Below are 26,210 nucleotides of genomic sequence, written 5' to 3' on the forward strand. Positions count from 1 at the left end.
ACAAATCTTTTATTATTACTATCAATATACATTGCTGGAAACTTTTATTTACATTTTAAACATGGTCAAGCCAGTTTCATCAGTTGACAAAATCTCATACACAGATGAGTTTAAGACTTAGGGAGTAAAACTGATGAAAAAATTTTGTTTATCCCAGACTTATTTTTTGTGCAAGAATTAATTTTGCCTCCGCTTAATAGCTTTACAGGCATTCTTGGGATGTTACACAATAGGGGAGGGAGGCAAAAAAAAAAAAAAAAAGAGCTAGCTGTGACTGTGGTGTGTATGGCAAAAGCGTGTTAAAGAGGGAGAGGAGAATATGCAAGCTGGTTTGACCAGAAACAGAACTGCCTGTGACAGATTAGGAGACAAGCAAGGCTTGGAATCCGAGAGCAAGCAGAGTGGAAAGTTACCGCAGCTTCTCCGAGTGTTCAAGTGATCATTTTCTGCTAACATTTTCCAGTGGTAACTGTTACTCTTCAGAGAGAAGCAGAAAGTCGAGACAGAATTGTGCAGACTTTTTTTTTTTTTTTTTTTTCTGTCACCCTTGGGAAATAGCAGGTATCCTCTATTAAACGGAAGGTAAAAGCTGCTTGGGCTAAGTACTTTGAGCCCTGGGAAGAGCTGTCTGCAGCACCTCACCATGTGTCTACTTTGCGTTGCTTAGACAAGCCTGGGCGTTTCTATACCATTTGGTGAGTAGCAATAAGGTTATCTATAGCGGTTTGGGTCATAGAAAAATGAATTACTATGCTACAGTTCTGTTTTAATTGAGGCTGTGCAGTTACTGCTGCTGTATCATTACCTTGTTTCTCTGTGCATGAACTGCTGTTACTAGGAGAGGTTTAAAAAAAAAAACAACTACAAAACAATACTTCTCTGTTGCCTAAGGCACTTGAATCAGAACCAACTATTTTGTGTCCATGGAATAATCTTATTTTGGAAATGGGTTTTTATTTACAGAGAGTTTCCAAAAATAAGATAGTGACATTATACCACTTTTCAGGTTTCTCTTTCAAGTGCAAAATTCCAAAGTTATCTTTCTGCATTGCCAGTAAATTTGAAACTCTCCTTGTAATGTTTGGTTTTATATATTTCAGATGATACCATTGCATCACAATCCAAATGAAAATAATGGCAACATTAATTAAAAGAATATATAATTATATTGTTGAATGCTACTGTGAGATCTAAGTGATAATCAATTTTTTCCCAAAGTTCTGTAAAGAAAATGAACATTAGATAATTTGCCTATAAAATTTATCATTTGGTGTAAAATGAATACCCAGCATTTCTAAGTTAAAGAAAGCAAATATTCTTTACTTACAGTGATACCAAGCCCTCATGATCATAATGTCCTATTAAGAATTGTTACTACCAGATTTGTGTATGTATATGTAGAATAGCAAAGAAAATAAATTCTTAACATGTCTAAGTAAAACCTTATTGTTCAATAGTGTCTGTTCTTTACAGCTATATACAGTATATAGATATAACTATATTCATATGTTATATTTAAAGACATGGATAGGAAGCATGTGATCATTCTCCTGTAGGAGGAAATATGTATTGTTAACTGCTAAATTGAGTCATTGCATAAAATGCACCATTCTGAGCTATTTTGCCCTATGCCAACTTCAAGCAATATATGTCTAGTTATAGATTCAAGAGAGTCTTGAAGACAGAACAAAATTAGCTAAAATGAAAACCTCCTCAGAGAAGCAGCAAACTTATTAAGAAGAATTGTAACCTAGACATAAAATGGCTGTACTTTTTCTAATATTTCCTCTATTTGTACAGAAGCTTGTAGAACAGGTTTTGTTTCATGGCTTTTCCCCCCCTGTCTCTTGACCCAGCTATAAGAAGCAACTTGGCTGGTCTGTGGAAACTTTTCCTGGGCCAGTATCTCATACTTAAAGTCCAAAGTTATACTCTTTTTTATGGGTGGGGGGTATTTCTTCTTTTTTTTTTTTTTAAAGGTAAGGTATCATTCTATCCCAGGTTGATTTGAAACTTACTTTGTAGTTCTAGGCTGACTTCAAACTCAGAGTGACCCTCCTGTGCCTCTTGAGTTCTGGGATTAAAGGCATATGCCACTATGACTGGCAAACTTTTACTTCTTTACACAATTTCACACTTGAGTCTTTAGATGGATGGAAAATTTGCATTAAACTTGAAAATATTGAGAAAAAAATTAATTATTTACCAGTGATGACACCATTTCTTTAAGCCCACAGGAATGTAAGTTTAGAAAGACTAACTTATCTCCAGTTTACAAATGTGTTTTATTTCAGAAGTTCATTTGTGAATGGGTTATAAGGGATTGGAACCTATTTTCCTTGGAAAATAATTTCTCAGATGGCTGCTAGGGTCTTCTTATATATAGTCTAAGAATGTACTTTACTCATACCAGAGAAAGACTTGTCACCTTGAGAGACATTAGAAAATCAGTTCTAGTAGTAAAAGTAAATATTAAACAATTATATGAAGAGATTTTATTTATCTTACATATTAGTGCTTAAAGAAAAGTAAATTCAGTAAGAGGTGACTGTGTTTGGAAGGAGGCTTATGGATAGAATTTTATTTTTACTTATTTATTTGAGAGTGACAGACAGAGTGAGAAAGAGGGAGAGAAAGAGAGAGAGAATGGGTGCATCAGGGCCTCCACCCACTGCAAACGAACTCCAGATGCATGCGTCACCTTGTGCATCTGGCTTACGTGGATACTGGGGGTGGGGGAGGATTGAGCCTTGAACCGGGGTCCTTAGGCTTCACTGCTAAGCCATCTCTCCAGTCCCAGGACTTTTTTTTTTTTTTTTTGAGGCAAGCCCAACAGATTGGCCTTTATTATTATTATTATTATTTATTTGAGAGAGAGAAAGACACAGGGGACAGGGAGAGAGAGAGAATGGATGCTCCAGGGCCTTCAGCCATTGCAAACAAACTCCAGACGTGTGTGCCACCTTGTGCATCTGGCTTACGTGGGTTCTGGGGAATTGAACTGAGGTCCTTTGGCTTTGCAGGCAAACGCCTTAACCGCTAAGCCATCTCTCTAGCCCAGATTGGCCTTTATTGTTTTGTTTTATGCAAGAGACGGAGAGAATTGGGACATGAGGGCCTCCAGGTACTGCAGTTGAACTCCAGACACGTGCACCATGCTTGCATCACTTTGTGCATCTGGCTTATGTGGGACCTGAAGAGTTGAACATGGGTCCTTAGGCATTGCACGCAAGTGCCTTAAGCACGAAGCCATCTCTCCAGCTCATGGGTAGGGTTTTTCTGTACTTCCCCAAGCCTCCAAGATGAGTTGCCATGCTTACGAGAACCCATCTCACACTGGTATCACTGAGCTCTCTTTTCGTTTCTATAGAAACATTTAGTCATTGCTTTTGTGCTAAGTCATACCTGAAGTCTACCCTAGTGGGTGGCACATAGCAGGCACTTGGTAGAGTTATCACTTGAGGACTGCATGGGTTCTTTGCTTTACTGATGGAATGGAATGGTTTCCCAAGCTATCCACAAAAACTGCTCTGAGAAGGAGATGGTCTGATGTGAATTGATTAAATCATGAGGTGTGAACAAAGCAGTATATGGCAGAATAGGCCTGCCCTCTGCTAAAGAGAGACTGGTGTAAAATTTGCTGGCAATTCCGAGTGAGGGATAAGAGGTGGGTTATAGGCAAGGAGTCTTGAAGACGTGAGGCATTCTGAAGGCAGCTGTGAACTTGCAGTCAAAGGGATTGTCTGCTTCATATGTTTACTACTAACAACATGAAGAAAAACATCAAAAAATTCAGGGTAAATCTGTCAAAGTTATATTTCATTATACTGACTCTGGAAGTTTTTTTTTTAAAGTGCCCATACATAAAGTACATAAAATGTAAGTTAGTAATGATGTAAACACATATAAGGAAGCAAAGAGTAGATGCAAATCATACCTACCTTGGGTGATTTATCAAGAAACACTTAATTCGCCAGGCGTGGTAGCGCACGCCTTTAATCCCAGCACTTGGGAGGCAGAGGCAGGAGGATTGCTGTAAGTTCAAAGCCACCCTGAGACAACAGAGTGAATTCCAGGTCAACCTGGACTAGTGTGAGACCCTACCTCAAAACAAACAAACAAACAAACAAACAAACAAAAGAAACACTTAATTCTAGTCCTAATTATATTTAAAAAGTAATGATTTTGAGTAGTCTTAAATGATATATAATAGGGTTTTCATAAAATATTTATTGATCATATTAAAGTAGATTTTGACAAATTCAAAATTATAAATTATATATATATATATATATATATATATATATGTATATATATATATACACACATATTTATAATATAGCTTACAGTTAATATTTAGCCAACATTTTCTTAGTAAGGAAGAAAGTCTATTATAACTATATTAGTGTGCCTGTTAGTTATGGTCATATTTAGTATTTTATTAATAGTTAAAGTAATTGGCTTAAGCTGAAGTCATTACTTCCTATAAATGTAAAAGCATACCTTCCAATTTTTGGAATTAAATTTCCAGTGAAGCTGGGTGTGGTGGCACATGACTTTAATCCCAGCTTTCAGGAGGCAGAGGTAGGAGGACTACTGAGAGTTCATGGCCACCCTGAGATTACATAGTGAATTCCAGGTCAGCCTGGGCTAGAGTGAGACCCTATCTCAAAAAACCAAAAAACCCCAAAAAACAAAAAAAGAAAAAACGAAAATTCCACTAAGGGGCTGGGAAGATAGATCAACAGTTAAAGTCACTTGGTTGTAAAACCTACTGACCTAGGCTTGATTGCCTAGTACCCACATAAAGCATATGGACAGAGTGGTGCCTGAGTCTGGAGTTCATTTGCAATGGTAAGAGGCCCCGGCATGCCCATACTCACTCCTCTCCCTCTCTCTCACTGTTAAAAAAAAAAAAAAAATTCCAGCCGAAGCTCAAGTCTCTTCTGACTTTGGAAGGATGAAGAATTATATAAAATAAAGAGTCCACTGTGGATGTCTGTAGAATGAGAAATAACTTCGGCTGAATCACTTGCATCTCTCTTCTTCCGTGTTCATGGTTTTATAGATAGAAAATAGGCAGAGGGGTTAGCTGAGGCTGTGAAATATTTTGTGTTTCACAAAATACCTATCGATCTTTTCCTTACGCTAAAAGCAGTATCTAACCAAAATACAGTGTCATGTGCAATACGTGTGTGCGCAGAGAAAAGATCAAAATACTGGGTTATGAGTTTCTCTTGGTAATTCTGTGGTAAAAAATAATCATTTGGGGGTTTCAGTAAGACCAAATGCTTCAATTAGAGTTACTTGTTTTCAAGAATACTGAGTTAGGTTAATATCCATCATATAAATTGAGATTGTGAAATTCTAATATAAATTATCACTCACTAACAATCATGAGATATTAATAAGTGCAGAAAATTTTAGCCTTAGTCGATAACTGATAGTGTCAACAGGACGTTACCATGAATTTAATGAACCAAGTGACTAGTGTTTTCTGAAGAGTAATCAGATCCTTAGATAACAGTGAATACATGAGTAGTTGCATATCTTCTTACCTCATGTAGTAATTCTATTTAAAAATTTATTTTATGATTACAGTACATTATAATTAAAGAGTAATTAATAGGGGACCCAGCCTCTCGTATAAAGGGCCTTTTATTTTCATGTTAAGTCTGGCCAGGACATCTAGATTCATAAAAAGCTTCTCACAAGTTTTCCATTTCTGTGTAAATTGTCCATTTTTAGAAAACGTCTCTCCCTCAAATTCTGTTAGCATAGTAAGACTTATAAAAATAAAGCCAAGCCAGGCTTGGTGACACACGCTTTTAATCCCAGAATTTGGAAGGGTATGATGGCCATACATCCATGGCCAGCTAGGCTAAAGTGAAACTGTGTTTCAAACAGACAAACAAGCAAACAAGCAGTAAAGCCATTCTTAATCATTTTAAACTGAGAAAAAAGAACATATGTGAAAGACATCATTTATACTTTTATCATAATCTTCTAATTTTCATCATGTTTATCAGTTTTTTTTTTTAAATTTTTTATTTATTTATTTGAGAGTGACAGACGCAAAGAGAAAGACAGGTAGAGGGAGAGAGAGAGAATGGGCGCGCCAGGGCTTCCAGCCTCTGCAAACGAACTCCAGACGCGTGCGCCCCCTTGTGCATCTGGCTAACGTGGGACCTGGGGAACTGAGCCTCGAACCGGGGTCCTTAGGCTTCACAGGCAAGTGCTTAACCGCTAAGCCATCTCTCCAGCCCCATGTTTATCAGTTTTAAAATACACAAGTTAGTTATGGTTTCTAATTGTATTAGAATATATATTTAAAAGTTGAAAAACTTGAAAGAAGATACAGGTTAGAAGATACTTTGATCTGATGTGTTTTGTAATAGATTGGTATCATAGCATATCTAGCTATAGTGATACATTCTATAGTTTATTATCTATGGAAAGATAATTCTCAATTATGAGCTTGGTATCTTGGATACAACTTTCAGGTGTACTTTTTTGTTTTAATATTTACTTATTTATTTATTTGAGAGCGACAGACACAGAGAGAAAGACAGATAGAGGGAGAGAGAGAGAATGGGCGCGCCAGGGCTTCCAGCCTCTGCAAACGAACTCCAGACGCGTGCGCCCCCTTGTGCATCTGGCTAACGTGGGACCTGGGGAACCAAGCCTCGAACCGGGGTCCTTAGGCTTCACAGGCAAGCGCTTAACTGGTAAGCCATCTCTCCAGCCCTGTTTTAAAATTTACATGTAATCAAATATGCCCATATTAAAAGAATGTTTCACTTATTGCTGGCAGATGTGTATATATTCATCTAACCTTGCCAATGAGTTTTGCTCAGTCATTTGCTATTGATGCATTTTTGTTGCATTTATTTCTGTCTATGGGTCCTTTTTGAAGTACACATAAAAGAGTATCAATCCTTGAATCTTTTTAAAAGTTTTTAACACAGTATGGTTGGTTTATTAATTTGGAATGTTAAGAAAAGTTACATGTGGAAGGTCCCACTGAGCATACATGAAGTCCTGGACTCATCCCCAGGGCTGCAAAAACATGAAAAGTAGTATTGCCTTGGACTTGCTTGTTTGTGGCTGGAAATGTAGCTCAGTGGCAGAACTCATGTCCAGCATACAAAATACCCTGACTTCATTTCCCAAAAGTTCCTCTGGACATATATATATGTGTGTCGTAAATTTTAGTGAAAAAAGCTAAGAGATGGGCTGGAGAGATGGCTTAGTGGCTAAGCACTTGCCTGTGAAGCCTAAGGGCCCTGGTTCAAGGCTCAGTTCCCCAGGACTCACGTTAGCCAGATGCACAGGGGAGCACACGTGTCTGGAGTTCATTTGCAGTAGCTGGAGGCCCTGACACACTCATTCTCCTCCTCTCTCTATGTACCTCTTTCTTTCTCTGTCTGTCGCTCTCAAATAAATAAAAAAAATTAATTAAAAAAAAGCTGAGGGCTGGAGAGATGGCTTAGCGGTTAAGCGCTTGCCTGTGAAGCCTAAGGACCCCAGTTCGAGGCTCAGTTTCCCAGGTCCCACGTTGGCCAGATGCACAAGGGGGCGCACGCGTCTGGAGTTTGTTTGCAGAGGCTGGAAGCCCTGGCGCGCCCATTCTCTCTCTCTCCCTCTACCTGTCTTTCTCTCTGTGTCTGTCACTCTCAAATAAATAAATAAAAATTTAAAATAAAAAAAATAAAAGCTGAAAGATAAAAATTTGGAAATGTTACTGTCCCATTCACTTCGATTGCAAAATAGACTTAGGTGAAGGAAAAGAAAGTTAGTTTAGAGTTGACTTTTTTTTTTTTTTTTTAACAATGAATTAATAGTTTTGGTTAGGCAGATAAGCAGATGCTTTTAATGGTTTTGCATATGGAATTAATTCTTGAGTATTCTCTTGATTTCAAAGATAAGTTAATTATTCCATTCAATTTTCTAAAGAAATCTTTGCATTGCGACCTGTTGAACCACACAGAGGAAGTATGACATGAGTCTGGAAATACTCATTAGCCAGTTGAGAGACACATTTATTCTCCTCTGCAATATTTGAAGTGGGGTAATAAGAACAGGTAGCAAGTACCACTCCAGACACACTTGTCCTCTAAGCCACTCACTTCAGTGACTGACCTTGGGCCATCCTCAGTGGCTCTGACACACAGTTAGGGGTAGGAAGTAGGTTACTGCACATCAAGAAAGGGAATGCTGCCAAGATCTACTACAGTATCCACAGGGCCTGAGTTCCCCAGGACAGAGCTCACTGATCTTTTTTGGCTTTCCCTCCTGAATCAAAGCCAAGTACGACTACTCTTCATGAAACTTCACAGCCAAAGAAATCATATCTGACTCATGCTTTTAAAAGGCATGATGATCAGATATTCCACAGTTTGAACCTTAAAAATGATTATTTCTAACTTTAAGTATTGAGTGAGAGAAGATATTTCCATTATAAAAGCATTTGCACAGACTATTAAGTACTTTGGAAAAGGCAGGACATTTGAAGAAAGAAATTTAAGTATCCATTAGCTGAAGTTGCCATTTTAAAAATATATCTTATTTATTTATTTGAGAGAGAGAGAGAGTGGCCTCCAGCCACTGCAAACAAACTCCAGATGCATGTGCCACCTTGTGCATCTGGCTTACGTGGGTCCTGGGGAATCTTATCCAGCCCTGAAGTTACCATTTTTAACTTAAAAAATAATTTTGATGGGGCTGGAGAGATGGCTTAGCAGTTAAGGCACTTGCCTACAAAGCCAAAAGACCCAGGTTCAATTCCCCAGGACCTACGTAAGCCAGATGCACAAAGTGACACATGTATCTGGAGTTCATTTGCAGTGGCTGGAGGCCCTGGCATGCCTATTCTCTCTATCTGCTTCTCTCTCTCTCTCTCCCTGTCACAAGTAAATAAATAAAAAATTAAAAACATGGTTTTTGTGGGGCTGAAGATATGGCTCAGCAGTTAAAAGGTGCTTGCCTGCAAAGACTGATGGCTTAGGTTTGATTCCTCAGGAATAATTGACATTTTAATAATAGTCAGGCTTTCTAGTCAAGAAAATCTTTCTTCCTCCTCTTCTTCCTCCTCCTCCTTCTTCTTCTCCCTTCTTCCTTCTTTCTTCTTCTTCTTCTTTTTGGTCCCCCCTGAGGTAGGGTCTCTCTCTAGCCCAAGATGGCCTGTAATTCACTCTGTAGTCTCAGGCTGGTTTTGAACTCACAGTATCTTCCTACCTCTACCTCCCAAGTATTGGGATTAAAGGTGCATGCCACACCACCCAGCTAAGAAAAAAAATCTGGAAAACACTGTCCTAGACAAACTCACACAAATGTCTAAGTAGATGAGCATCAGAACCTGTATTACAGTGGTGACTGTAGGGTAAATAAGGTAGACCCAGGAGAACCTAGAGAGCAGGCGAGTTCATTGCAGCATAGTTATACATTAGAGTTCTCCATAGCACACAGCTGAAGATCTCGCTTCAGTTTTTTTTTTGTTTTCACATTGTCCAAGCAGGATAGGAAGTGTATAGAAAGTTGGCTTATCACTTTCAACATCTTCTAAAAAATATTTAAATTACTACTTATCTAACCATTTTATTTGAATTATAAAATTTTCATATTTTGTTAGATTAAATATTAGATGAACCATTCAGTAGATTAGATTAAATTCCTTTTTTTAGATTATCAAGGAGGAAAAGTACTTTTGAAGAATTTTTAAATTATTACTAATTTTATATGGGGCTGACAAGTCATAATTGTGTGCATTTATGAGGCACAATAATCTTTCGATAGGTATATGCATTGTTTAAGCTAGTTAACACATCTGATCTATCATTTTATGTAAGACATTTTAAATTTACTCTTATTTTAAAATATAGGATACATGATTGATTTTAAGCACTCTTCTGCAGTAGATCTCAAAACCTAGTCCTCTTGTTCACATGAAAGTTAAATCAGTAACTCATTGCCTTCCTCTCACCTGCCCAGCCTCTGGTAGCCATCATACTACGCTTGAGTTCAGCTGCTTTAAAGTATTTGTCTTTCTGTACCAGGGTGACTTCTGTAACTTAATATAATATCCTCCAGACCTATCCATGTTATTAAGACAGTGTGATTCCTAACTGCCTCTTAAGGCTGAATAACATACTGTTGTGTCTGTTTTTAACTTATCCATTGATGGACATACAGGTTAATTCTGTGTGTTAGCTATTAATGATCAGTTGACACTTCTACTTGTAATTTTTTTAAGATTTATTTTATGTATTTATTTATTAGAGCCAGACAGAGAGAGCCAGAGAGAGAAAGCCAGGGAGAGAGAGAGAGAGAGAGAGAGAGAGAATGGGTGTGCCAGTGCCTCCAGCCACTGCAAACGAACTCCAGATTCATGGCCACCTTGTGCATCTGGCTTATGTGGGACCTGGAGAATTGACTCTGGGTCCTTAGGCCTTGCAGGCATGTCCCTTAACCACTAAGCCATCTCTACAGCCCCTACTTATAATTTTGTGAGGCTCCTTCATTCCATTTCCTTAATGGCTGTGTTACTTTATATCCCTACCATCAACACACACAAATCCCCTTTTGTCTCTATCCTCACCAACACTTGTTATCTTTTGATTAGCTTGTATCACAGTTCGTTTGTAGGCTAATTGCTGTGGCTAGAGTGGCATACTCTGGTCATACTTAGGTCATGTTTATGTATTTTAGTGGGATGGGGTGGGAAGTAGTGCATACAGATTTTCCACCAGAAGAATCAGGGACCAAATAGTCCCAGAGACTTCTTTTTCTTTTACTTTTCTGGTTCAGTTATTTCTACTTTTTCTTTTTCTTCTCTCTCTCTCTCTCTCTCTCTCTCTTTTTGGTTTTTCAAGGTTAGGTCTCACTCTGATGCAGGCTAGCCTGGAATTAACTATGTGGTCTCAGGGTGGCCTTGAACTCACAGTGATCCTCCCACTTCTGCCTCCCAAGTGCTGGGATTAAAGGCATGTGCCTGGCTTATTTCTACTTCTATCATTACTCTTTCTACCCTTCTTTTCTTAGAGATCTTTTGGGGTGGTTTTTACTTTAGTTTCATTCTTGTTTATTTTTATTCCTATATGAATGGATTATAATTGTAAAATTGCACCTTCCCACATATCCTGCCAACAAGAACTATTTCTGATTTTGGCATTAATTTTGTTGAGTTTTGTGGGCTTGATTCCATCTAATCTGTTAACTTTTAAGCAAGTGAGTATATATATATATACTTCATATAAATGATATGCTAACTATATTGTTAATATGAGGTTCTATACTTTCATTCCTAGAATCATTTAGGTTTTCTCCATGATCTTCTGACCTCCAGTTTCATGGTAGCTCACAAAAAACCTGATTATTATCTTTTTTGATTTGTTATTTTTTTTTAAATGCTATTCTGGGATGGAGAGATGGCTCACTGGTTAAGGTACTTGCCTGCCTAATGACCTGGGTTCAATTTCCTAATACCCATGTGAATCCAGTAGCACAGCGATGCATGCAGCTGGAGTTCGTTTGCAGTGGCTGGAGGCCCTGGCACACCCATTCTTTCTCTCTTCTATCTCTCTCTGCTTGCAAATAAACAAATAGAAATTTTTTTTTAATTACCAAAAAATGCTATTCTGCTGAAATGTGCTTTGAAAGGAATATTTGTTTCTTTTAAAAGCCATAGAACACTGAATTTTGGATCTTACTAACCTTGACTAGAAAAGACCTTTAGATCAAATCTAAATCCTTTCTTGTATGTAAGATGTTCTTTTGTTATTGTGCTTCTGCTTCATGTTTCCCTGTGATGCTGCTGCCTTACTTCACCTCTTCCGCTGTTGCTTTTTCTGGAGTAACACCCGATTTTCCTGTTGCTAACAAAGTATCTAACAGGTATAGTGACATATACTTTGTACTTTCAGATTTAAAGCTTTTATTACCATCATCATTATTATGATGATTATCTGTTTCCAGTCTCCTAGAAGAGCTAGAATATAGTAAAAGTCTCCAACCTTCACTACACTGTGAGGCCTTTGAGGCTGGTTTGTGTTTCTTAGATCATTACCTGGCAATTAGATATGCTTAGAAGATGCTTTCTTTTAAAATTTTTTGTTTTATGTTTATTTATTTATTTGAAAGTGACAGACAGAGAAAGAAAGAGGCACATAGAGAGAGGAGGAGAATGGGTGCGTCAGGGCCTCCAGCCACAGCAAACGAACTCCAGACATGTGTGTTCCTCTGTGCATCTGGCTAACGTGGGTCCTGGGGAACTGAGCCTTGAACCAGGGTCCTTAGGCTTCACAGGCAAAGGCTTAACTGCTAAGCCATCTCTCCAGCCCAGAAGATGCTTTTTGAAATGAATCAATGCAGATTAACTTTGACCTGTGCAGTTGACCTCAGTCAGTTTTCTACACAGTACTGTACATCTGGATTGTCATGCTGCAGGTGGGCATCTGTTTATTTGTGCATGTATGTGTGGATTTTCATCTTGACCCGCTCCCTTTTCTTCAAATTCCTCTCTATCTCTCTTCCTTCCTTTCAGTAGTATCTGTTCTAGCTTTATTGAGGATTAATTTTAGATGCAGTATTTCCTATCTAAGTCTCTTGTATTGTTTAAAGAATTTTTTTTGTTGTTGTTGTTTTCCAGTTAGGGTCTCTCTCTAGCTCAGGCTGACCTGAAATTCACTATATAGTCTCAGGGTGGCCTCGAACTCATGGTGGTCCTTCTACCTCTGCCTTCGGAGTGCTGGGATTAAAGGCATGTGCCACTATGCCCGGCTTAAAGAAAAAAAATTGCTCACTTCAGCAGCACATATACTAAAATTGGAACGATACAGAGAAGATTAGCATGGCCCCTGTGCAAGGATGACACATGACACGTAAATTTGTGAAGCGTTCCATATTTCTAAAAAATTGTTGTTTATCACTCTTTTAAAATTTTGTGTGTGTGTCATGTGTGTGTGCATGCACATGTATGTGCACACAGATGCATGCACCCTGTTTACATGCATGGAGAGGCCAAAGGAGGTCAGATGTCCTTCTTTGTTACTCTCCTGTGATGTTCCCTTGAGATGTTGTCAGTCACTGAACCTGGAGCTGTAGTTTTTTTAGTCAGACTGGCTGCCTAGTAAGACCCAGTGACTCTTGTGTTTCAGTCCTTATCAGTACTCGGGTTATAGCCAACCCAATTTTTAAAATATTTTATTTACTTATTAGAGATAGAAGGAGAGAGAGTGTATGAGAATGGGCATGTCAGGGCCTCTAGCCACTGCAGACAAACTCCAGACATATGCGCCACCACGTGCAACTGGCTTACATAGGACCTGGAGAATCAAACTTGGGTCCTTAGGCTTTGCAGGCATGTGCCTTAACCACTAAGCCATCTCTCCAGCCCGCCAGCCCAGTTTTTTACATGGGTGCTGGGGTTCAAACTCAGGCTCTTATGCTTGCATAGCAAGTGCTTTTATCCACTGAGCCATCTCCCAACCCCATTCACTCACTCTTACCCATGAAAAAGTACACAGGGCCAGTGTCTGTCTATTCAGATTGCATACTGCATGGCCCATGTCAGCACTGCCACCAGACAGGTTGATGTGTGTGTCCTCAACAGTTTTTGGTGCTTAGAAGACACTCAATTTCCATGTCTTTTGTACTACATGACATCTCCTGCCCCTACTTGCTGCTTTGTTTCAGTATAATGTACCATGCATTCTTAAGATTGTGAGGTAGGCTTTGGGCGGAAAGAGGGTATCATTTTCAGGACCCCTCAGTTTCTTTACTTCCTACCTTCAGCAGTCTATCTTTGGCCCTGATGGAAGCCAGGTCTTAAAGAGTGGAATGGAAGCCGGGAGTGGTGGCGCACGCCTTTAATCCCAGCACTCTGGAGGCAGGGGTAGGAGGATCACTGTGAGTTTGAGGCCACCCTGAGAATACAGAGTGAATTCCAGGTCAGCCTGGGCTAGAGTGAGACCCTACCTCGAAAAACCAAAAAAAAAAAAAAAAAAGAGAGAGAGAGAGAGAGAGAGAAAGAGGAATGGATAACTTGGAGGACATAGTACTTGGCTTTCGCCATTTTAAAATGTGGTACCATTTTACTTTACCAGTAGAAAATGATGATATTCAGGGATAATAACTTCTGACCCTAGTCCATCCTTCAAGACTAGATGGGAACTCAAGTATCAGTTTTGGCCATGCTGGAGCTGGGATTCGGCGTCTCACACGGGCTAGGCAGCAGGAGCTCTATGGCTGACATCTTAGCCGGAGCTTATGTCCGAGCAGTGGGTGGTTCCGAGTGCTGCTTGGCTCGTTTCTTTCTTGTTTGTTTTTCAAGGTAGGGTCTAGCTCTAGCCCAAGCTGATCTGGAATTCACTGTGTAGTCTCAGGATGGCCTCAGACTCATGGCAATCCTCTTACCTCTGCCTCCTGAGTACTGAGATTAAAGGCTTGTGCCAGCATGCCCCGGTGGCTCATTTCTTAAATGATCACTAGGGTAAATGCTGTGATTGGATGAACTCGATGCACATGTAGCAATCAGCAGAAATGCAGAGACCAGGCATAACAGCCCAAGTTTGTGGATGATGGGGAAGACGCTCTCATTGGAGTGGATATGACTGGCCACTCTGAAGCAGCTGGGCAAGCAGGAAACTGCTGCTTAGTTTGTTGAGGTTCCGTGGACTAAAGTTGCATGATTTGAGGGAGTATTTAGATTTCTCCCAAACTATGGGTCTCCAGTTGGAAGAATATTGATCCTATGTATTTTCTTTTTTTTCTTTTTGGTTTTTCGAGGTAGGGTCTCACTCTAGCCCAAGCTGACCTGGAATTCACTATGGAGTCTCAGGGTGGCCTTGATCTCACGGCAATCCTCCTACCTCTGCCTCCCGAGTGCTGGGATTAAAGGTGTACGCCACCATGCCCGGCAAGCCTATGTAATTTTAAAACATTATTAAATGAATTTGATATTGTACAGCAAATAGTACATTTAAAATAGTAAATATTTCTTTTTTGTTGTTGGGTTTTTTTTTTTTGTTTTTGTTTTTTGTTTTTTGTTTTTCAAGGCAAGGTCTCACTCTAGTCCAGGCTGACCTGGAATTAACTATGTAGTCTCAGGGTGGCCTCGAACTCATGGTGATCCTCCTACCTCTGCCTCCTGAGTGCTGGCATTAAGGGTGTGCGCCACCACACCTGGCTTAAAATAGTAAATATTTCAAAAAGGAATAGTGTATTAAGAGGCACTGTATAGTATTAAACTGTTTTACAATCCCATTGCACCCAAATGTTCGCTTTTGTCACTTTATACTTAGTTCCAAAGAGCAGGAATATGTTTTTCTTCTTCGTGGCTTGATCCCTACTACTAAGCAAGGTACCTGTTGTGTGTGTCATGTATTTTGACCCCATTTACACACAACAGAAACTGCCACCATGCCCGGCAGGAAATGTTTTAAGTTTTGTTTTATCATCAATGTTCACACCAGATTTATTTCTAATATGTATGTATTTTTTTAAACTATTTATTTATTTGAGAGAGTGAGAGAGGGAAAGAGGCAGACAGACAGAGAGTGAGACAAGATGGGCTTGCCAGGGCCTCCAGCCACTGCAGTCGAACTCCAGGTACCTGCACCACCTTTTGCATCTGGCTTACATGGGTCCTGGGGAATGGAACTGAGATCCCTTTGGATTTACAGGCAAGTGCCTTAACTGTTAAGCCATCTCTCCAGCCCTGTTTTCATTTTTTTAAGGTAAGGTCTCGCTCTAGCCCAGGCTGACCTACAGTTCACTGTGTAGACTCAGGGTCTTGAACTCCCAGCACTCCTCTTATCTCTGCCTCCTGAGTGCTGGGATTTAAGGCATGCACTGTCACACTTGGTCCATTGGAATTCTTGACCAGACACAACAAATACTGCAATTTTTACTTGAAGGAGTTTATTGGATGGGTATAAGGTAGCTCGCAGATGTGGTTAAAATGCTGGGAAGCAGATTTTGGAAACAGGAATCTAGGGGAATGAGAGTTTGGTATCATAGTCAAGATTACACCATAAGAATAGCTGGGCAGGGTGCTGGTGTCAATGGTACATGTACTATGTGGGTCTGACATGCTTTCTTCATTGATTAATTGCTTCATTCTTAATAAGATAAGCACTGGAGCAAAATTCATTAAATATCCACCAATAAGGTATTGGTAAAATCAAATATGTCATTTATTTAATGGAATACCATGTTGTTAAAGTTGTGATTTTGTTTTTAGCATTCCATATTGGAAGAAGATATTTATACATTGAAAAAATGCCTTTGTTTAGTAAATCACAGAAAAATCCAGCAGAGATTGTGAAAATTCTTAAAGACAACCTGGCCATTTTGGAAAAGCAAGACAAAAAGACAGACAAGGTATGAGCCAAACCAAAAAATGTATCTATCAAAATACTTGCATTCCAAGGCCAAAAACCAATGTAAAGTCTTAATGAAGAATTACATATGTAGTCTGGTGTTCTCATAGGGTCCTTAGGAATACATTTAACTCGGTTTCAGGTTTGATGCAAGTGATAATTGTTCAGTCTGTTATATCGAACTCTTGGTTCACTGTCTAGAGCCTCTAACCAACCCTGAGTCACTGTATGCCGTAGATTTCAAGATCATGGGGTTTATTCTGGTATATGGTACTATGGTGACATGAAAGAGAAATGTACTTTATTAAAGACTGATGGATAGCTTTTATTATAGTGCAAATTCATTTCACATTGTTTTAAGGTCTAAGCTAGGCTTCCTAGTAGGTAGAGCCTTTTAGAACTTTAGTTATTCCTTTGAAGATGTTAAGTCCTGCATATTTGATATTTCTATAAAGTGAATAGGTTATGTCAAGGCTCAAGATGCCTGTTTTAAAGTAAATGCCCTTGGATCACCTATTTTAGTTCAATGAAAAATTTAAAGATATAGTTTTATACCACATAATTCTCCATTTTAAATGTACCATTCAATGTTTTTTAATATTCATAAGGCCCAGAAATAGGATGTTTTGTTTGCTTACTTATGACCTGAAGTTTTTATTCTTTTTAACTATCAGCATGCTTTATGGTCACTAGGCTTCAGAAGAAGTATCCAAATCACTGCAGGCAATGAAAGAAATTCTGTGTGGCACAAATGACAAGGAGCCCCCAACAGAGGCAGTGGCACAGCTGGCACAAGAGCTCTACAGCAGTGGGCTGCTGGTGACCCTAATTGCCGACCTGCAGCTGATAGACTTTGAGGTGAGTGATCTGGGAAAAGTGGTCAGTTCTGCTTCTCAGTGTTAACAATACAAGTGACCAGGTATGACTTCAAAACTACTGCTGTCCAGATAACATGGTTAAAAATCACATTTTCATAAAACTTTTTTTGTTTATTTTTATTTATTTGAGAGTGAGAGTGAGAGATTGAGAGAGAGAGAGAGAGAGAGAGAATGAATGGGAATGGGTGCACCAGGGCCTTATGTGGGTACTGGGGAATCAAGCCTCAAACTGGGATCCTTAGGCTTCACAGGTAACTGCTGAACCTGTAAGCTATCTCTCCAGTTCTTTTTTTAAAATTTATTTATTTATTAGAGACAGACAGGGTGGGGGGGATAGAGAGAGAGAATGAGAATGGGTGTGCCAGGGCCTCTAGCAAATGAAACTCCAGATGCATGTGCCACCGTGTACTTCTGGCTTAGGTGGGACCTGAAGAATCGAACCAGGGTCCTTAGGCTTTGCAAGCATGCATCTTAACCACTAAGCTATCTCTGCAGTCCTAATAAAGCTTTTATAATCATGTTCGTTAGAAAAAGAAAAAAGTGGGACTAGAGAGGTGGCTCAGCAGTTGAAGGCACTTGCTTACAAAGTCTGCTGGCCCAGGTTTGATCCCCCAGTGCCCATGCAAAGCCAGATGCATAAAAAGTGGTGCATGCATTTGGAATTTGTTTGCAGTGGCAAGAAGCCCTGGTATGCCCATTCTCTCTGTCTTTCCCCCCTCTTTCTCTATCTCTCTCTCTCTCTTTCACACACACACACACACAAATAAAATTTTAAAAAAATTTTAAATGAAGAAAGTAAAGAGGTATACTGTACTTAAGTTTTGTCCAGCAAGACTAATTATTACTAGTAACAGATCATATTTGGTAAGTGCCTACTATGTGCGAGGTATGGCTGGAAGCACACAGCTTGTTTAATTATTCAAACTACCTTTATCATTAATACTATGTTCTTTGCTATTTTTAGGTGAAGATCCTAAGGTTCAGAGATCATAGATTTTTAATTTCCCCCAAAGTCACTCAGTTACCAAGAGCTGAAACAGGAATTCAAACAAAGACAGCGTCTATACCTTTCATTAATATTACACCATTACTTGGGAAGTTTGTTATATGATGTAAGGAAGATGTTTTTATCTCATGGTGTAAGCAGTTTAACCAGTTTTACCTAACTAATTAAATAAAATAATTAGAAATATAAGTAGTAAATATGCATAGGCATTTTCTTATTTACTGTGTATCTTACAGAACGGTGAAAATGGTAAACATAGGCAGGTTTGAGTATTGACTATTTAGGTGATGTTTTTCTGTTTCTTGTTTGCTTTTTGCTAAAATTGTGTCAGGGGCTGGAGAGATTGCTAAGTGGTTAAGGCACATGCTTGTGGAGCCTAAGACCCAGGTTTGATTCCCCAGTAGCCACTTAAAGCCAGATGCACAAGATGAACACATGCATCTGGAGTTTGTTTGCAGTAGCTAGTGGCCCCAGAGTGTGTGTGTGTGTGTGTGTGTGTGTGTGTGTGTGTGTGTGTGTAACTTGTGTTCAGGTAAGTCAGTCTCCATGAAGTCTCAGAGATAGCACAGATATGTAGATTTCTCAAGGAAATTGCTTCTAGCTTTGTCTTAAGCAAATGGAAGGAAAACTAATTAAGGTGATTACAGTGATTGAGCTGAGGTAGGTCAGGCTCTCAGGATCTGTGGAAATACTAACCCACAGCTCCTTGGGCAGTTTAGGTCTGGAAAGGTTTCCGGCTGCCTGGCTGGGGAAGGAATGCAGGGCATTTTGCCCCTAGCTGTGCTATCACTCGTGCTAAAGGCAGAGGGAGGACCCCATAGGGCCCAGACATAAACCTCTCCCTTCTTTCAGTCTGTCTTTCCCTATTTCTCTTATTCTATTTCTCCGTCTTTCACATTTTCTGGCCCGTGGTCTTTTTTTCTTCCCTGGGTTTGGCTTACCAAGTCTCCGTCCCCATCTTGTGCCTTGTTCCCTTTTCAAACTGGCTACATGTAATATTAAAATAGGGGACTAGAGGGATAGCTTACTGGTTAAGACATTTGCCTGTAAAGCCAAAGGAGCCAGGTTTGATTCCCCAGGACCCACGTTAGCCAGATGCACAAGGCGCGCACGTCTGGAGTTTGTTTATAGTGGCTAGAGGCCCATTGTGAACCATTCTCTGTCTCTCTCTTTCTCTCTCGCCCTCCCTCCCTCTTTCTCTGTCAAATAAATCAATAAAAATAAAATATAAAAATTAAAATAGGGTTTTACCTGCCCGTATACTTTTTTTTTTTTTTAATTAACTTTAAAATTGCAAGCTGGGCGTGGTGGCGCACACCTTTAATCCCAGCACTTGGGAGGCAGAGGTAGGAGGATCGCCGTGAGTTTGAGGCCACTCTGAGACTACATAGTGAGTTCCAGGTCAGCCTGGACTAGAGTGAGACCCTACATTGAAAAACAAAAAACAAAACAAACAAATGAAATTGCATATTGGGGCTAGAGGCATGGCTTGACAGTTAAAGGTTCTTGCTTGCAAAGCCTGACTGCCCAGGTTCAGTTCCCTAGTACTCATGTAAAGCCAGATGCACAAAGTGGTGCATGTATCTGGAGTTCATTTTGCAGTGGCAAGAGGTGCTAGTATGCCCGTATTCATTCATTCATTCATCCATGTATCCATTCACCCTCAAATAAATATTTAAAATAAAATAAAATTAGATATTGTAAGCATTTGTAGAAACTTGACATTGTGGAAAAAACACTTAACTTTGAGTTGCAGTTACTAAGAGTCTAGCTTCTGCTGTTGGATGGTCAGTAAATTAACTTCTTTCAGCTTAATTCTTCTCATTTATGTAAGAGCAGTCATATAAAGTCATAGCATTTTGTCATGCTATGTTATATAAAAAGATCAAGCCAGGTGTGGTGGTGCATGCCTTTAATCCCAACACTTGGAGGCAGAGGTGGATTATTGTGAGTTCAAGCCACCCTGAGACTACATAGTGAATTCCTGGTCAGCCTGGAAAAAAAAGAAAAGATCAAATACAGATGCAAACTGTATATAAATATCAGATCAAGTTTCATTTCCTTTCCAAATAAAATGAAATATAAACTGGGTAGTTTTTGTTAAAACCCTTGGGTGTTTTGTTTATTTGTTTCAGATTTGCTTGGACCATGGCCCAAATAAGAAAGAGTTGGATTGCATTTCTATTTCTTTAACTTTACTATTGTTTTACATATTTCCTGGAGGATAGACACATTTGTCAAGCCTTTGTCACCGTAAACTCATAGGTCTGCTTCAGTGAGTTTGAGATTAGCCCAGGTTAAAGTTAGAAGTTGGGAGGAATGTGACGAGCTCCGAGGGCTGGGGAGGCAGGAGCGAGCACAGGAAGCTCTGGGTATCGTCACAGCTCCTGTTAGGTTGCTGCAGGTAACAGAAGTGGAACCGTAGAAACAATTATGTAACTCGTGGAAAATCCATGTAAAATTTGGAGAGAAAGCTCACTTAAAATTATTTGGGCATTAAGACATAAACTTATTTAAAACTTGATTTGTATTACTATCTAGCAACAATTTTACTCTGGAGTGCTTAAGAAAAAAAATTATCTTTCTGACTACTTAAATTTAATTATTGCCAAAGAATAAGTTTTCAAATGCAAAGACTAAACTTAGTGACTTTTGTAGATCACTTTACTTTTAAAAATTTTATTTTTCATCTTATTTATTTGAGAGAGAGAAAGTGGCGGAGAGGAGAGAGACAGAGGGAGAGAATGGTCATGCCAGGGCCTCCAGCTGCTGCAAACAAACTCCAAATGCATGCATCACCTTTTGTATCTGGCTTACGTGGGTCCTAAGGAATCAAACCTGGGTCCTTTGGCTTTGTAGGCCAGCGCCTTAACCACTAAGCCATCCCTCTAGCCCTACTTTACTTTTTAAAATACGATATATTCTTGTCTCCCCTCCATAATTACATACTAGGTATGAATTTTTACTGATGACTCAAGCTCTTATTATTAAAAAAAATAAGAAAAAGCAAAACAAACAAAAAACTCTTCTCATGCCAAGTATGGAAGTACAGGCCTGTAATCCCAGTTCTTGGGAAGTAGAGACAGGAGGATTACAAATTCACATCCAGTATGGGCTTCCCAGTGAGACCCAGGCTAGCTGTACATATATCAAGACCCTGTCTCCAAAAGAAACAAAACAAAACCAACTATCATTATGAAGATCAGTTATTGTGGTACTGTTAGGTGCTAATAAAACAGCAGACAACTCAAGAGATACCCAGCACATAATTCCGAATGAATTGTGACTGAGTGAGATACTCAGAATATATAGCCGTCCTTCTCTCTTAACCCCTAAAAAGTAAACACTTCTTACATGAATGAATGAATGAGTAGGGCAGTTGATATTCTCAGGAGGGAGGTGGCATCCTAGTATTCTGAGCCTGCTTGTAGAAATGCGCCGTGCCCCTCTGTGTACTGTAGAGTGATCAACTTTCAGGCAGTGATTTTCTTCTCAAGACTCAAGTATCCCTTTAAGCAAATAACAGCCTAATAAATTCTTTCTGACTTCAAAACTTACTCTTAACTCCACAGGACCCCCATTCCCTGTCCCTTGTCACATAGGTAGCCCTGGGAAGCCCTTTCTCTCCAGAAAGTATCTTGGGTGGTAGGATTGAACTTTCCATACGTCCTTGCTTATAAGTTGGTTTGTTGGTTGGTTGATTAAAAGGTTGGTTGGCTGTTGGTTGACTATAGGAATGGGGATGAGGTATCAATTGGATTAGAAAACGATATTCCAGCCATATGGTGATGAGTGCCTATACTCCTAGCCCTCAGAAATGAGGCTGATATAGGAGAATCACAAGTTCCAGGTCAGTGAGGGCTACTTAGCAAGACCCTGTTTTGAGGTTGGGGGAGAAGGCACAGTGAGACATTTTTCATGAAAAATTAAAATGAGTAAACTTGCAGGGCGTGGTGGCACATGCCTTTAATCCCAGCACTCGGGAGGCAGAGGTAGGATGATTGCTGTGAGTTTGAGGCCACCCTGAGACTCCATAGTGAATTCCAGGTCAGCCTGAGCTAGAATGAGACCCTACCTCCAAAAACAAAAACAACAACAAAAGAGTAAACTCATTAGAAGAATAATGCAGACTACTTTGGTAGTAATTATGTCATTTTAGAAAAGTACATAATATCTCACCAAGCTTCTTTGAAGAGCACAACAGTGATTTGATTACAATTTCTGATATGTTTTTATATCTTAGAGGAAAACTGTTGTTTTAGAGATGGGCTTTTGCTAGATAACCCAAGAGAATGGAGCATTCCTTTTGGAGAAAAAGAGCTATGAACTTTAGTTTAGTTTTTTTGTTTGTTTGTTTTGAGGTAGGATCTCACTCTAGCCCAGGCTGACCTGGAATTCACTCTGTAGTCTCAGGGTGGCCTCGAACTCATGGCGCTCCTCCTTCCTCTGCCTCCCGAGTGCTGGGATTCAATGCGTGCATCACCTTGTGAGGGTTTTGTGTTAGTTGTGAAAGGTTGAAGTGACTAGGCAGTGTTTGGAAGGAAAGCAACAGAACTATGAGAGATGCCTTCTTTGGTGGAAGGCTGATAGGAACAAGAACTGGAGAGAACAGTTTGGAGCAGAGAGAGAAAAGCCTTGTGAACGAGTGACCATGAGAAGCAAGGTCATGGGTAGACTATGGAACTGTTGGGCTCTGCCAGGCACAGGCTGGAGCCTTCAGGAGAGTGGCCTGAGCTTCCAGGTATGGCTAAAGACCCCCAGGCTACAGGAGGCCACTCCCTCTCCAAGCCGGGCACACCTGAACTTAGGCTCTGCCCATAGCCCTATAACTTTTGGCCAGTTGCCTAGGAAACTCCTTATCAGCCTTTACACAGCCCATCCTCCTGAGACCCTAGGTCACCTGACACCCCCTTCTTGGCCCCTCCCCGCCATTGCCTACGTGCTAGAATGAATGTCCCCATATGCTAATTAGGTATCAGAAATGAACTTGGTACGTCCAATCCCTTAGGACCCTTCCTCCACCCTCAGATGCTTATAAATCCATTTCACTGACAATAAACAGAGAGAGAGCTGTTCAACTCTCTCCCGGGACTGTTTTCCTCTCGTCACACGCTCACCCACCCTGGTTGCTTGGGCACCTTCAGGGGGTACCGTAGCCACCCCCCTCCAGCAAGAACCCAGGAACCCACATGGAACCTGTGTTATAGTGATGTAAGGACACAGGGTGAAGTTGTTCCTGCGCTGTGCCATGCTGTGCTGTGCGTCCCTTCATTACCTTTGAAGCTCTGACAGGTTCTAGCGTTAATAGTTTATGCTGCGTGAAGCAGGCAGGGTGGTTTTGTACACTTGGCCTGTTGAGAAAACACCAGTTTTGGTAACAAAGCTTCTACTAGAGGCGAAACGGGAGCAGAAGCTCAGCGCCCATGCCGACAGCAGTGATGGTGGAGGGACGAGGTGACTCTGGACTGGGCAGTAGGACTAACTCAGGAATCTGTGTAACAAATCCATTTCTCCAAGGAAGCCTGGCATGGTGGTGTACTGGGGAGCAGAGCTAGGAGGATCGCCATGAGTTCAAGGCCAGCCTAGGACTACATAGTGAATTCCAGGTCAGCCTGGGCTAGAGTGAGACCCTACCTTGAAAAGCCAAAAAATGAATCCAGCTAGTTAGGAGTCACACTTCTGAATTAAAAAAAAAAAAACAAAACAAACTGGTTATGTAGACATAAATTTGTATCTAATCCTATAAGCCTTAAAATTGCTGACAGAAAAAGTACCATGTAAGCATATTACAAAGTTTAGGCAAATCCCTCCTGAGTTCAGAGGCTGCTAGAAGCCCCTTCACTCTGCTGGGTATTAGCTAGTAGCAGAGCGAGTGTGGCTTCTCTGTCGACTTTGCAGTAAGCCCTGGGGCTTCAGTGAAAAGAAACCCAGGAGCAGCACCCAGGTACTGAAGGAAGGAAAAGAAAACCAGGAACCAGGGAAGCCCGCAGGCCCTTTAGTTAGGCCCTGGGGTGAATGAGAAATCAGGGCCTTTCTTTGGGCTTGGGAAGTAGATGAACATGCAGTGTGCCTCCACGGGAAGACCCACAGTGTCCAGAGCAGTTGCCCAAGGTCCCCATTAGAGGGGCCTAAAGAAGAGTTGGCAAGAATGTTCCCACATGCTAGTAAGCTTACAGGATATCTGCTGGACTATTTGTAGCCAGTGAGAGGCCAAGGAGTGAACCCTTGTTCTGTCCTTATGGAGAAGCTCTGCCCAGGATCTTGGGGTACCTCCCAGGTTCTCTGTCAGCACTGCTGAGCTTCCACTTCCTGTATGCCAGTCCAGACTGTGGCATCCCCATTTGCTTTGGAGTGGCCCCTTCAGCAGTGACTATTTTTGGAGGACCTTCTGGCACCTGGGTGGGAGCCCTGGAACATGAACCCTGCATGAGAAATTCCGCATTTGCTTTCTGCTCTTGCTCCAGGAGACATCAGTCTCCAGCAGAGTAGGCAGCCCTTATGAGAATCTAGATCCTCAACAAAGACAGTAAGAAACTGTTATTTTCTTCGTGGAAAACCGAATGGTACAGTTTTTTTAAATTTATTTTTTATTTATTTGAGAGTAAGAGAGAGAGAGAGAGGAAGAGGGAGAGAGACAATGGGTGTGCCAGGGCCTCCAGCCACTGCAAACAAACTCCAGACACATGTGCCCCCTTGTGCATCTGGCTAACGTGGGTCCTGTGGAATCAAGCCTCGAACCAGGGTCCTAAGGCTTCACAGGCAAGCGCTTAACTGCTAAGCCATCTCTCTAGCCCTCGAATAGTACAGTTTTATAATTGGTGGCTCCTTTCTTTCTCTACCTAATATGATTGTAAAATGTGAAATTAAATAAAAGGAAAATATAAGGCTAGGGAGATGGCTCAGCCAGTGAAATGATTGCCTTGCAAGCAGGAAGACCTGAGTTTGATCTCTAGAACCCATGTAAAGAAAACCAAGATGATGGTGCACACCTGTAATCCCAGGATTGAGGAAGCAAAGATGATCCCTGGGGCCTTCTGGCAACCAGCCTTACCTACTTGGCAAGCTCGAGGCCAGGGAGCCACCCTATCTCAACAAAAGGTGGACAGTGCCTGTGGAACCACACTGAGCTTGTCTTCTGGTCTCCATGTGCATGCTCATGAAACATTCATTTTAAAGGCAGATATTCCCTACAAAACTAAAGTGGATACAAAGTCACGTGTTTGGGTTGAATAAGAGCCCAGCTCAGGAGAGATGGCTTACCGGTTAAGGCACTTACCTGCAAAGCCAAAGCAAAGCCAGGTTCAATTCTCTAGGACCCATGTAAGCCAGATACACAAGGTGGCACATGCATATGGAGTTCGTTTGCAGTGGCTGGAGACCCTTCCATGCCCATTCTGTCTGCCTTCTTCTCTCTCTCTCTTTCTCTCTCTCTCTGTCAGTTTCTCTCCAACAAATAAATAAAATATTTTTAAAAAGTTTTTAGCTGGGCGTGGTGGTGCATGCCTTTAATCCCAGCATTCGGGATGCAGAGGTAGGAGGTTCGCCATGAGTTTGAGGTCACCCTGAGACTACATAGTAAATTCCAGGTCAGCCTGAGCTAGAGTGAGATTCTACCTCAGAAAACAAACAACAAATCACCCCCCCCTTTTTTTTTTGGTTTTTCGAGGTAGGGTCTCACTCTAGTCCAGGCTGATGTGGAATTCACTCTGTGTTCTCAGGATGGCCTCGAACTCATGGCAATCCTCCTACCTCTGCCTCCTGAGTGCTGGGATTAAAGGCGTGTGCCACCACGCCCGGCAAAAAACCCTTTTTTAAAAAAGAAAGAAGACAGCTCAGTGCAACAGGAAACTGCTGTGATAACTTAATTCCTAATGATTATGTCTTATTACTATCAACCTAGAATACAGCATCTCACCCAAGAGTTTCAGACACATAGAAAAGTATGTT

The 26,210-nt window shown here is 40.6% G+C and overlaps 1 protein-coding gene and 1 pseudogene across 3 annotated transcripts in view; both read left to right on the forward strand.

Moving 5' to 3' along the window:
* Positions 1-26,210, forward strand: part of Cab39l (calcium binding protein 39 like) — a 128,423-nt gene that overhangs the window by 44,785 nt on the left and 57,428 nt on the right. For 2 of the 3 annotated variants that reach the window (XM_045154964.1, XM_045154963.1), the window contains 2 exons: positions 16,241-16,380; positions 17,073-17,237. In XM_045154964.1, the coding sequence (XP_045010899.1) occupies positions 16,279-16,380; positions 17,073-17,237 (267 nt within the window). In that variant the 5' untranslated portion in view covers positions 16,241-16,278. Of the gene's footprint in view, positions 1-311; positions 696-16,240; positions 16,381-17,072; positions 17,238-26,210 lie in introns of those variants that run through there. The other variant, XM_004660049.3, reaches the window with a different exon arrangement.
* LOC123462481 lies at positions 12,793-12,906 on the forward strand (annotated as a pseudogene).

The sequence above is a fragment of the Jaculus jaculus genome, chromosome 7, assembly GCF_020740685.1.
Source record: "Jaculus jaculus isolate mJacJac1 chromosome 7, mJacJac1.mat.Y.cur, whole genome shotgun sequence".
In the NCBI taxonomy this organism is placed as follows: Eukaryota; Metazoa; Chordata; class Mammalia; order Rodentia; family Dipodidae; genus Jaculus; species Jaculus jaculus.